Source organism: Octodon degus, unplaced genomic scaffold (assembly GCF_000260255.1).
Source record: "Octodon degus isolate 3935 unplaced genomic scaffold, OctDeg1.0 scaffold00135, whole genome shotgun sequence".
Classification (NCBI taxonomy): Eukaryota; Metazoa; Chordata; class Mammalia; order Rodentia; family Octodontidae; genus Octodon; species Octodon degus.
The window spans coordinates 7,711,366-7,725,743 of NW_004524711.1; the positions used below are offsets into that span (position 1 = coordinate 7,711,366).

Here is a 14,378-nt window from a genome sequence, read left to right on the forward strand (position 1 = left end):
CCTGTGCTTACCTAAGCAGGTGCTTAGTCCACTGAGCTACCTTACTGGTCCATCTTTTTTATTTTCTACTGACCTTTTTTTCCCCCCCTCTTATAAGTGGAAGAAAGAAAGAAGAAAACAGGATAGGGACCAGGAAACATAAGAAGTAAGTCATCCAGAGTTCTTTCCTTACAACCAAAATAAAAAATAAATGCATAGAGCCTTGATGGCAACAATGGAAGAAAAAATGGACAAACTCAGGAAGCATAAAACTCCATTAGAAGTTGAATTTATTATTTTTTTTAAATAATGACTGCAGCCAGCCAGTTCAGTTAATCTTTACCAGTTCTTGCCATGAGAAAGACGCTAGCTGAAGGTTTGTAGAAAAAAGACCTGGATTATGGTTTCCATTTTGCCACTCACTAGCCCTGGACTCTTTACTTTCCTGGAGGTGTTCACTGCATATTATTTCTGTACATCCCGTTCAAATTTTAGTATGTTCTTATCTTGTTGAGCTTCAGGAAACACATAGTAAAAGTATCAATGGAAGTAATTTTGGAAGTAATTTCTTCCAAAAAATACTATCTTATACAGCGATATTAAGAAGCATTACTGGGGGCCTGCCCCTTAGCTCAGTCCTTTAAGTGGCTGCTTCAACAAAGCAGTCAGGCTCAGGTTGCTGTGGTTCGATCCCCACAACACAAGTCAGCCAGTCATGCCTTGAAGGCATTCGGAGCAAAAAAAACAAAAAACACAAAACACAAAACACTTGGGGCTGGTGAGATGGCTCAGTGGTCTAAAGCACCTACTTAGAACAAGATTAGCAAAGCACAGGGACCGAGGCAGGGACCGCAGTTCAATCCCCCAGCACCACATGCCAGCCAGCCCCGCCCCCTGGTGGGCTGAGCTGGCCATACACACACACAAATAAATTTTAAAAAATTAAAAAATAAAAAAAAAAAAAAAAAGAAGCATTACTTTTTTTTAAAAGAAGCATTATTTACACAAAACCCTAGGTTAAGTTCTACAGAAACATGGTTGAATCACATGCAGAATTTTTTAAACTCTCCAAAGTAAGGTTTTAAAAAGGAAGGGTAAAGACAAGTACAGTAATGTCTCAGTTTGCAGACTTAATTCTTTCCATGATTCTGGTCACAGCTGAATTGCGAGCATAGTACGTTGCAACCAGAATCATGAAAAGAGGTACACTGTATACACCAATCACCAGTACCAGGCAAATAAAAATAGTCGCAGAAATAAACAGAAAGTAGTGAAACTTTGCTATGATTAACAGTCTCAAGGTGAAATCATCTCTCAGAATTAGTAGAAATTTTGCATACATTATGCTTATAATATCTATGTGCAGTGGGAAAAGGCACAAGCTCTCATCCCCAAATCATCTATGCTGTCACTAAACCCTAGAAAGTAGAAACTATCCACACAGAATCACAGCGTCATGGTTTGTATCTAGTTGTTCTCCCAAAGCCCTGAGCAGCCATGGGGTGGATTTCTACAGTTTGTGATTAACTCATAACCCACTGAGTGTGGATTATGTACTGCACCCAGCCTAGGGCAAATAGCCTGAATACAGCATAAGGGAGACAGACTTCCTCTCTGTAGCCATTTTTGCCACTGCTCCTGCCCTGTGCCACTGCCATGAACTGCTGCCCTCTGCCATGTGCCACTCTACCTTGGAGGCAGGTAAGTATGGACTAAAACCTCCAGTAACTGTGAGCTAAATAAACCTTTCCTTCCTTCATTTTGGGTGTTGGGTATTTGTCCCAACAACAAGAGAAAAGTAACTGAGACACACAGCACACAAATGTTGCCTCTGGATAATGGGACCATGGGAAATTTGTTCCTTTCTTTCTCACTCTCTTTTACAAATATGTATAAATTTTGTAGTTCACTTACTTGGCCAAGCATTGGTCGAATATTCTGTCTCAACCATTATGCTACTCATATAAAAATTAATATAAATCACTGTCCATAAATTCAGACAAAAGGGCCGGCCAAATAGGTCAGCAGATTAAAGCGCCTGCAAACAGACACAGGAGCCAGGGATTCAATCCCCGGGCCTGCAGTGCCCATCCTGCCCTGGGGGAGCACTGAGATGATAATTGAGACTGGGCGTGGTAGTGCACACCTGTAATCCCAGCTCTTGGGAGGCTGTAAACAGGTGGATCACTACGAGTACAATCTATTAGTGAGACCCTGAACATCCTATAGACCCTTCCCTAAAATACAAAAAAATAAAAAATAAATTCAGACAAAAAAGATAAACATGTAAACAGATAATAAAATACTGGGATAATCAGCATATCTCTTATTAATAGTAAGCAGCTATATTAGGCTACACTATGAGGTAACCTGGAAAGTAATAAGAATTGAGGTCAAAATATATATAAATTGTGAGTATAAAAATGTGAAGATGGGCTGAGGTGTATGCAGTATTGTGGTCAAACATACTTTCAGCATGCATGAGTCGCTGCAGTTCAATACCCCAAAGTCCTACCCATAAAGGAAGGAAAACATGGTTTTCTCTAAGTAGCAGCATTTTTTTTATTCTACTTCTCTGGGTTTTCTTATTTGTGTAACAGTCTGATAATTTGATGCTGAAGGTGATGGGAGGCCATTTAAAGCAAGGGTTTTAAAATCAGCAGTCTAAGAGTCTGTGAATATCCAAAACTTGGCCTGTAGGGCACTGGACATGGTGGCTCACAACTGTATTCCCAGCTCTTAGGAGGCTGAGGCAGGAGGACCACAAGTTCAAGGCCAGCCTGGGTTACACAGTGAGTTCAAAGTCAGCCTGAACTCCACAGTGAGACACTGTCTCAAAAAAAAAAAAAAAAAGCTTAGTATGTAATAGCATCTTTCTGGGGAAAGTTTTTTATATCACATAAGTCCATCAAGAGGAAGCAGGACAGAGATTAAGAACCATAGTATTAACAAATTTTAAGCAAGAATAATGTGATCAGATTAAAAAAAGAAAAGAAAAAAAATCACTCAGTCTAGCTGCACAAAGTCCTGGGTTCAGTCCTTATCACTGACAAAACAAACATGCAGCAGTGATGCAACAAACATCCAGCTCAGGTTGGATGACAGGTCTAGGTAGCTTGAGAACAAGGAAGGTGCAGGGGAGACAGGTGCTGGTCACCAGAAAGACCAAGATAGAATTAGAGAGCTGAGAATTTTAGTCCTATCTCCTACCTCTGAGCAAGAGGGGCTGAAGGTTAAATTGATCACTAATGTCTACTGATTTAATCAATCATCTCTATGCTATTAAGTCTCCAGAAAAACTCAACAGACAGAGTTCAGACAGTTTCTGAACAACACATGGAAGTTCCTGGAGGGCAACACATATGGAGGTGTGGAAGCTCTGTGGCCCTTTGTTCATGCCTTACCCTATGTATCTCCTTGTAAGTACCCTTTGCACAAACGATGCAAAATAAACTGACAAATATGAAAAATAAACCACTCACCTAGCACAATGGAGTGAAGGGAATAAAATCAGTTATGATGTTATTTATCCTAGTGAAGCAGGCTAAAATAAGAAGGCACACATACGTAAAAATAATGCCCATAAACAATGCTATTAAGAGCTAACATGCCAGTCACATTGCTAGGCACATTTAAACTAGGTTAAACTGCAACAAATCTATGAGTTAGGTATTATCACTGTCCTTTTATAAATGAGCAAATAAAGGCTCATGAAAGGCAGGTATTTGTTACCTACATTGACAGTAACATCAACTTGACAATTTCTCCCACTTTCAGGAGAAATGTTTTGATTTAAATTCAAATGTGACCCCAAAATCAATGCAATTAGCCACTATACTGACCTGAAGTGAAAAAAGTGGGTTTGAGGCAAATTTAATACAGCTTGGCAAACCAATTAGATATAGAAAATTAAAGAAAAGGATGATCTCCAAGAAATCGGGTGTTATTCACTGAAGTAGATTATATCAGCTTAAAGGGGGCTTTGAAAGGGGCATGCAAAGAGACCATGCAATCATATTTCTGGACATAGTGAACTTGAAATAACTCTATATACAACTTATCTTGCAGACAAAATGAAAATCTAGGCTGCAGAGAGATAGTCTATGGTTTCTGAAGTCCTATTTGTACAATAATAAAGATCCTGGGACATGCATTGCTAAGGCAAAATGGAATTACAGCTAAGAGTATAAGCTCTGGAGTCAGACTGCCTGCATTTAAATCCGTGCTCCAACAGTTGCCGACTGTGATCTCATCTTCTCTAATCCTCAGTCTCCTTAGTTTTAAGATGGTGTCAATATAACAACCTACTTCATAGGATGGCCTATGGGAGCCAAACAGATAATGCAAAAAAAGCACTCAGCATTATACTTGTGTTCAATAAATGTATGCTTGGGCCAGGCATGATGGTGATGAATTACTCTTATAATCCCAGCACACAGAGGCTGAGCCAGGAGGATCCATCTCGAGTTCAAGGCCAGCCTAGGCTATACAGTGAGTTGCAGGCCAGCCAGGGTTACATAATGAGGCCCTGTCTCAAAATAGAAAGACAGACAGACAGACAGGCAGGCAGGCAGGCCTGTCTGAGTACATACCCTATGAACATCAACATTTAAGGGTGGCGGGGGCGGGGGGAATGCAACCCATTCTAAGAGGGGGTTCTGCCTCAAGTCAAGGAAAGATAAGTGGGTTCCAACAGGGAAAGATTACTTGACAAGGTCAAGTGCTACAAAGAAAAAGTCCATAAAAGAAAAGGGCTGCAAAGTTGAAGGGAACTGGGCAGTGCATGACCAGTTTCTGAGTGGCAATGGAGGCAGAGGCGAATGAAAGCTGAGAAAGGCAGCATGTAGACTTGTCTCCTGGCTTGTGGAGGGAAAGATAATTAGAGTAATAATTAGTACTAGGCAGTAATTGAAAGGAAGAAGCATGCACCGGCCCCACCCTTGGGTATGCTGAGCTGCATCAAGTCCAAGCATGGCAGTACATGCCTATAATCCCGGTGCTGGGGAGAATGAAAATAGGAGGATCACTTTGAGTCCAAGCTGCCTAGTGACACCCTGTACCATATAGATTGGGGGAAAAAAAAAAAAAAAAAAAAGGAGCAACAGCAGCAAGGGAACAGGGTAAGAGAGTATTGTATTTTGTCTTAGATAAGGGAAAGGAGCTGGTGAAAGGAAAAGCTGAAAACACAAAGTCAGAAGCCTTTATTAGTTGACTAAGCTACCAGATGAGACAGAAGATAGGAACTCAGGGCACAGGTGAAACAATAAACTTCAGAAAGGATGAAGTGCCCTATGCCACTGAAGTAAAGGTAGGTGGATAGACAGATAGATGTACGACAGACAAGCTTTTAGATAAGATGGGCCAGTAAACCGAGGCATTCCCCCCAGTTTGTCTCTATACTTTCTATGAAAACATTTTTACCATCATTACTACTGTTGTCATTGTTACTAATGTACTAAGGATATAATTATGATTTTTTAAACTTTCACTTACTGCACATACAGGATTAGGTCTCTGATGTACTAATTCCGGTATTTTCATTTCTAGGAGGGCATGTCAATATTCTAGGAAGTTAACACATTTCTGTGATATGGGTAACACAGTACACAGCAAGACTAAAGTATCAAATAGTGCTCTCTCCCTCTTGAAATGAAATTATTCTTAACACGACGTATTCACCAAGTCCAAGACATGTACTAGACCTTCTCTGATGTTTAGGCTTTTCAGTGACAGTGATACTATTATTGTATGAGTTTTGTTTTGTTTTGTTTGGTTTTTGTGGGACCGGGGATTGAACTCAGGAACCTGCATTTGCCAGGCAAGCACTTATTCTACTGAGCTATCTTCCCGGCCCCAAAGGGAAAATAGATTTTTTTTGCAGAACCGGGGATTGAACTCAGACCCTTGCACTTGCCAGAGAAGCACTTATGCCACTGAGCCATCTCCCCAGCCCTTGTATGAGTTTTGACTATGCCTTCCCTTGAGATAGATTAAAGTGTTTTAATATATGTGATTTCATTGTTACACCTCTTGAGGTAAGGCTGTATTCAGGTGCAGAAAATCTCATAAAGATAAAATTATTCAATCAAATTCAGAACAACAATAACAAAGCTAGAAGGAAATTAGTGAGTCCTACCCTCAGGACTCGTCTCCGACTATGAAAACTCCCTGTGTAGTAGACATATGTCACTTAGCAATCTTAGTCCCCCACCCCTCCACTGGAAATAAGTACTCTGGATACAGGAATGATAAATAACCTCAAGAACACAGCTTAGTTACCTTAGTTCTGGACATCTCCCATTTGCTAATCTTAGTCCCTCCCCACTCCAGGAAATACATGCACTAGGTACAGCATGAAGAGGAAGGAAAAAAAACAAAAATAAATTAAACATATATACAGAGAGAAATAGATATAGATTATATGATATAGCTCAGCATTAGCAACATTTTCTTCCTTAGAGAAATTACATCTACAGCTTATTAGAGCCTTCTCATAAAAAATACAGGGTTTGCACTGGGGAGACAGCATAGCTAAGTACCTGCCTGGCAGGTGCAAGGATCCAAGTTTGATCCCCAGTACCAGTAGCACATGCTGGGCACCCTGGAACCTGGCATGGTGGGGCACACCTGTAATCCCAATGCTGGGGAGGCTGAGAAAGGAGGATCACTACAAACTTGAACTATGTAGCAAGACCCTCTATCAAATAAATAAATAAATATTTTAAAATTTAAAAATGGAGGGTTTTAAGAACTGTGAAAAAGGGGGGCCGGGGAGATGGCTCAGTGGAATAAGCATTTGCTGGCAAGCACAAGGGCCTGAGTTCAATCCCCCGTTCCACAAAAAAAAAAAAAAAAAAAAAAAAAAAAAAAAAAAAAAAAAAAAAAAAAAACAAGAACTATGAAGAAAGGACTAAATCATTTTCTTTTTCTTTTCTTTTTTCTTTTTCTGCATTTAGGATAGGGCCTATAGGGTCCCACTACGTAGCTCGGACTCATAGTGATTCTCCTGTTTTCAGCTTCCCAAGTGCTAGATTACAGGTGGCACACGCTCAGGTGCCCAGTCTCAATTGCTGTCTCAGTTCACCCAGCAGGCAGGGCTGGCAAGGCACACCCGGCATTGAACCCCAGTCACTGTGCTCTGCCTAAGCAGGCACTTTAGTCCACTGAGCTATCAGGCTGGCCCTTTAAATCATTTTTCTTGAACACACACAGTACTCAATAAATAAATGCTAAATGCGTCATTCTTGTAGTTCACAAAACCCAATACTTCAGAGAAGGGCAGAATAAAAGGATGAGTACTTATACAAGACTGATAATTTCTAAGCCTCAGGCAGATAACTTGGCTCTGTTGCACACCATTGCGAAAGCCCGCCATACAGAAGCCTCCAGAACAGTAAGAGATAGGACTACAGCCAAAGGTGTAATCACAGTAGGGATCAAACCACAGAACAGCAGCCTTTCAGGTCTCTGTGGTGTTTTTTAACCAGCTAATTTACATTTTAATCAAAGGAGGTGGAGAAAATGGCCCATTCTTTTCCCACAACACCAGAAGGTAATCAAGATCATGAACTGGAGCTGAGAGACAGAAAGAGAGAGGGAGAGGGAACGGACCTATGATTGCAGTGAGCCTAGAGCAGGGCTTCATGGGAAGAAGAGGCCCCAGACTTGCACTGATCTGCACCACACTACAGATCGCGAGGGATATAGCTAGGGGAGGTAAGTGGAGGAAAAGCGGAGTCTTTCCCTGTGGGGACAGTCTTCCTGTGGGGAAGGCAGGAAGACGAAACAGTTGTACATCTAAGCATCTACTAGGAATGCACGTGATGGGGTCTACTAAGCACAGGATTTGGTGGTTTTTTTGAAATAGGATCTCGTTACATAGTTCAGGCTGGCCTCAAACTCACTATGTAGCCCAGGCTGGCCTCCAACTTGTAGTACTTGTCCTGCTTCAACCTCCCAAATACTAGAATTATAGCCATGTTCTGCCACGCCTAAGTGTGTTTTTTTTTTTTACATTCTGACAAAGCTTGGAGTGCTAACCTCAGGGAAAGCCATAAAATTTATAAATCTTTCTATTTAACTTGGATGATACTTCCAGCAATGATTTACAGAAACTAGAAAAAGTTTCTGGAAATTACCCAATACTCTTTAACTGGGGTTACTTATATTATCTTTCACTTTGTCAATGAAGATGCAGCTGAAGGAAGGAAATTAAAGAAAAAAATATATATATACATATAATGATCTAAAGCAAGAAGAAATGAATAGTCTTTTTGGTTTAAGAAAAAAAGTTGATCAAAACCTGGTAAAATCAATGTTACATACCTAAAATGCTTCTGGATAATCACGAACAATTTCTCCTAGTTTATTTTTGTTTTGGTTGAATGGAAAGTAATACAGATTCTCAACAGAATCTGATTAGGAAAAACCTTAATAGCCACTTGTAAGCTGGATTGAAAGAACATATGAAAAGTGTTTTGCAATAAATGCATCCCTAATGGCATGCTACTTCCCTAGCAGTATAAGCAACTACATCACTAACATACTAACAGTAACTAATGAAGAGCTGGATTTTTCATTCTTCTTTCTACTTTTTCTTCAAAAATCTCATTGATATTTAACCTTCCCAGCAGAGGAACCTCATAGCCTTCAACCCACTCTTCCCATCCCTAGTTCCTTACTTTTTAAAAAAGAGTAAAATTTAGTCCTATTCAAAAATTTTGCTTAGCCTCCCTGGGTATAATTCACCAAGAATTTGATGCTGACCCAAAAATCAGCAACCCAGAAAAGCGTTTTAAAGTTCCAAGTAAAGGGTTAGGGATATAGCTCAGCAGCAGTGCCTGCCTGGCAAGTACAAGGTCTTGACTTTGCTTTTCAGTATCCCACTCCTCAAAAAATCCCAAGTGAAAAGCAAAAATAAAATATGACTAATGAACAGATATGGAAAACCACTATTTCAATACAAGGGTCAAAAGGCTTCTTTGCCAACTTTGTAATTCCACAAACCCCCAGCAACACCTTAACTCCAGAGTCCCTCTAAGATTTCTACAAATCGTAACTGCAACTACATTCAGTACTTACTTGTCTTGGAAAATGTCCTGAGCAGTTACTTGATCCTTTCTCTTCACAGCTTCAGTCAAAGGGAAAAGGCTCTTTATTTTGGATAGAGGATTCTTACATTTTGCTGTCACCTCAGCTGGGGGATCCAGCATATTCAAAATATGCTGCTGGAGTGGGGGCAGAGGTTCCTGGGGATGTAAAGCTCTATGCAGCAGACACTGTAAGGAAAAGTACACAGGTTGTGAAACAAACGGAAATATCATGTACAACATCTTTGCATTCTCTAGTTTGGAATCTTCCATCTTTTGAGAGAGCTGTGTAGCTCACCATACATAAGACACAACAAAGAGTACTGACCCAGAACCACTTTTGTTAGAGGGATGTTGAGGATGTCTAGAACCTCCTGTGAACACACCCATACCCAGCAGCAAATCCTTCTGCAGACCTCTTAGAAGGAAGCCCTGTGAAAGAAGCTGTGGCTTTAAATATCTGACAAGTTCACCCTTGCCTTTAGATCCTGGGCATGATATTCTCTCTGGCCTCCCATAGACCTTACACAATAGCCCTAGACCTTCACACAGTTGGCCTATTATTTATTTTTTAATTGATCTGGTCTTTATTCAAATACTCAGATATTATTTCCTCAGAGAACTTTCCCTGATATTAAATATGAAGTAGCACCTTCTAACCCAATTCTATTTGATGTTTTTAATAGCATTTATTATCTAAAAAATTTTAATTGACTTATCTTTATCAATTTTTAAATTTTTTCTTAGTTTACTTATTATCTAACCCTCCCACCTTGAACGTAGAGATCTTATCTTGCTTACTCTTAAATTCAAAGCACAGAAAATCATGCCTTGGACACAATAAGCACCTGACTGCCACTGATTGAAGGACTAAAGTCCTCTTTCCCAGAACACTTATTACTGACAGAGGTGTCAGGAGGCAGCACCAAGAGTAGCACAGGACCAAGGCCAGGGCAGGTTCTCCGCTCCTCACAGAAATTAATTTCAAAATTGGTTTGGAGAATAAGGCTACAACTATTCCTAGTTTTCACTTTTATAAAAAATGCATTTGGTACAGGGTCTCACTATGCAGTTCAGACTTGTAGAGATCTTCCTGTCTCAGCCTCCCTAGCATTGGGATTACAGCCTGGTTTCAGTCTTGGTCGTCAGCTCAGTGCACGCGGGGACCGGGCCGGCACAGCTTGTGGCACTGGACATCAAACCCTGGTCCCTGTGCTTGCCTAAGCAGGTGCTTAGTCCAATGAGCTATCTCACAGTCCCTTAATAACTGTTACTGATATTCTTTTATTGTTACTCATGCATACTGGCAAGTGCTCTATGACTGAGCTACAACCCTGCCAAATTCATATATTAGCAGTTCTGAAGAAAAAAATTAAGAGCTACATCGTTCCTGTAATTTCAAACTACTATTTCTTATCACAAAGCATATGATTTATACTATTTTGTGACATATTCATTCATTTCAGAGTTTGACTCCTACTTTCTTTCTTTATACTTAACTCTCCCTGAAAGTCAGTCTTTTTAGTATAGAGCAAAAGGAGAAATCAAATACTCCCAAGCCCTCTGAATCTACCCATAACCTTCTTATGCATAAAGCCTTAGTTTACACTGCCCTCCTTCAGTTCATTAAAACAGCTCAGCTTACTAAGTCTTAAAGAACTTGGTAGGTTTCCTGTCACATGTTCCTGTGGCATGTTTTAGAAACAACTAGAACACCAATAAATATGTTATCCAGTCTTCCAAATGACATCTCAGATTTTCAGTATGAACTCTGAACATTTTCAAACAGTGTTGTTACCAATAAATTAATAATGAAGGATCTATAAGATGTTCTGGTGCATCAGCCTCTCTCTCATATTTTCCTAAAGGTCACACTTTAGATTACATAAAGCTAAGTGGGATACATACAAAACTCATTCAAGCAAAAAATCCCAGTTCATCTCTCAGTCCCTCACCCCTAAATGAGGTTCTGAGGAAGTGGTAATTTTAGTAGCTCAGAAGCTAAGATCTCAATCCTTCATCTATTTATTTCTTTTATGCAACTGTTACTGCTTAATGTGATTTTTAAATATTGAAAAAGATCAGGGAAGACATACAAACCCTGAGATTAACTCAAAGGGTCCTAAAATTGATTTTTAGGAACACTGTATCGATTATTTAAAAGGTGATTTTAACTGTACTCTTGAAACAAGATACACTTTTCAGTATTTTGCTCCAAAATTAGAATTACCTTCTTACCAACAGAGTATTAATTTTTCCCTTCTCCCAGCTCATTCACTCTCAGCTATAAATACTTATAAAAAAGAAAAGAATACAAACTGGGTTCCCTGTCTCCTGTCGCCCCCTTTTGCTTTCTCAGGAGTACTGTCCAAGCACTGGAACCTGGCTTCCATGGCTACACTCGGCTAACATGGCCAGGTCATGAAAGGCTCAGCTCCCAGCCCCTAAAGCCTCTCCCATGCTCACCTTTGTTCACTACTGTGCAAAACCGTCCCTGTAATTTTCTCTTGGACATTTTCCCTATGCCTTCCAAGACTTTATCTTCTCCTACTTCTTTCTGCTTCTCTGAACTTTGCTCGGGGTTAAAGAAGACATGCTTGGTTTTGGTTTTTAGCTCCTTTCAATGTCTATTCCTGATTGTCTACTTAAAAGTTTAAGTTGTCTTTTTCCTTGTCACCAACGTACTCTCCCAGTCCATTTTGTTCACTTTTTATCTAAAAGAAGCCTGTCAAAACTATGTTAGACTGACTTCTCTTCTGGGCTCTACATTTCTAACTTCCCATATAGGGTCTATACTGTGTTAGCTAACAGGTAACTCAAATTTAACATTTGTAAAAACAAATTATCCTTTGTATCTGCTCATTCTGTACTCCTTATCACAGTTAATAGTGATGCCATCCTTTCAGTAACCCTAGTTAGGATCCAATATCTTTCACTTCTCTCCATCTCTCATCAACCACCACATCAAGCTCTCAAGCTCTATCTCCTTTGCCTTCTGCATGCCTTTAAAATCTGCTCCCCTGTGACCTCTTCATCACTGCTTGAGCCCAAGTCTCCAAGCAGGCTACCACAGGTTTCTTAACTGGTCTCTAGTCTACTTCCTCTGCCACCAGCAAAGCTATTGTTCTTAAACTATACTATCCACCTAATGATGAAATCTTTTAATGACTACATACTGCCATAAAATCCCAACTTCTGAGCAAAACACACAGGTTCTTAAAAAAAATCTACCTGCTCCTTACCCTCCTGCCACCTTCTCCATCATTTCCCAGAGAATCTATTCTCTATTTTTTTATTCTACATTTTTGTTCTGTTTTTTAAGGTTTTTTTTTTTTTGAGAGAATGTCTTACTAAGTATTTCAAAGTGGTCTTGAACTCTCCTTGTAAACCAGGCTGGCCTCCAACTCATGGCTGTCCTCCTGCTTCAGCCTCCCAAGAGCTGGGATTACAGGTGTGCACCATGGCTGGCTTTTCTGTTCTATGGATCCATAAACAGGTGACTCTTCACACTGTCATACTTTTGTATATAAACATAGCATGTCCTCATCACATCATGATTTCTTTAAGTCTCTGTCCAAATGCTAATTCCTCAGAGAAGCCTCCTGAAACTACATATTGGCAGGAATCTCTTTTTCTCTTATTGCCATGGTGTTTTCTGGCCACTGGAAACTTTAGACATTGTATCTCTCCACTCCTGTTTCCTCTAGAGAGGTCCTTAAAGTAGTGAGCTAACAGTACCTTGAGCACAGATACATTCTTAGTCTAAGTATTTGATTCTTTTTTGAAAAAGTGAATTCAATATATATGTATATATATACACACCCTAGTGAAAATACATAATCTGAATGTACTTTTTCCACACAAGCCATGTAAAAAATCTCTCTCTCAATGAAAGAAAGCAAATGGTATAAAAATCAAAGTTACCAGTTCTCACAGCCTTAAAAGATAATAATGTCTGCCTTTATGACTTGTATCTGTTGGCTCTTCCAACAAAGCTTCATTGAACCTAAGTAATATAACACACCCTAGATAAATTTGTCATGTAGTAGAGGTTTCTTTTATTCTGGAAGGATTTCCCACTGCTCAGCTCCTCACTTGCCTTCCAATGGCACAATCTTCAGGTCTTTAATACCACTCTTCAAAAACACCAAAGTGTGTGTGTGGGGGGGGAACACCAAAGGATCTATCAGCCACCTATACTTGATTACACTTAGATACTAAAGTATTCACTGAGGCAGGCCTTTATACATTCAATTTCATATTGGTAAATTTAAAACCAATGACTTCTTTTAACTACTTAAAAGAAACTTCAAGCATCAAAACACCCAGGAAATTTCTTTTGGGTAGACAATCCCTTAAATCACAGCAGGACCTAATAGGGCCTTGGGTTAATTTTATGAAGTCAGTCAACACAGACAGTCCGTGATGTCTACCTAATACTTGCCCTGCACAGGAGAGGCCCCCATTACTCTGTGGGGAATAGCTTGCCTGACAGCTGCCTGTAGTGTTCTTCAATTCTGTGGGGCTCAGAGGAGTCTACACCTTGCTGTCACCAGCTTAGAACAGGACTGGAGTACTCCCTCCTCTATAACTCTGTCCCTCCCTTCTCAAGGCATAACTCAGTTTTCTTGTTAACACCTCTAAATTACCTTAATATCCCCCACTTTCTAATTATTCTGACCTAAGATTTAGAAACACATACTATATTTTATATTCTTTATGTATTTCTATATTTTAGCTACTCTTGGATAATTTTACAGCATAATCTCATGATCTGACCTCTATTCTGCATTTGATTATGAAATTTTTGACAAATGCAGCACTGTAATACTTGTTCCCTAATCGTGTTTATATTACTATACAGCTCATGTGAGCTTTCTCCCTACTGATTTTCAAAAGTCATTCATACAGGTCCTAGCCCAGGTCCGGTGAGTGTGTGGGGAGCTTCCTGCTACCCTGCGCCGGCGGGACCAGTCCGAGCCCAGGCACAGCGAGAGCCGGACCCTCTCCCGCCACTTCGGGCCCCACCCCACCCCTCCCGCCGAGTAGGAATTTCTGCCGACTTCCGGGAACCCCCAGACTCAGTCCTAGCCCAGGTCCGGAATTTCTGCCGAGTTCCAGGAACCTCCAGACCCAATCCTATCCAGGTCCGCAGCAGGAAGGAGCTGAGCACAGCAGCCAGACCTAAGCCAGACGCAGCTGGATAACTCCAAAATCTGTAGAGCTCCACCTGAACTTCAATACGTGTGAAGGTTATAACTACAGCAAAGATCTACAACAAAGGGCAGAAGACAGTGCTACACAAAATGA

General features: G+C 40.3%; 1 protein-coding gene across 1 annotated transcript in view; it reads right to left on the reverse strand.

Moving 5' to 3' along the window:
• Xrcc5 (X-ray repair cross complementing 5) overlaps positions 1 to 14,378 on the reverse strand; it is a 135,112-nt gene that overhangs the window by 68,521 nt on the left and 52,213 nt on the right. Inside the window, exon 14 of the mRNA XM_004641367.3 lies at positions 9,061 to 9,257. Coding sequence (XP_004641424.1) covers positions 9,061 to 9,257 — 197 coding nt within the window. The remainder of the gene's footprint in view (positions 1 to 9,060; positions 9,258 to 14,378) is intronic.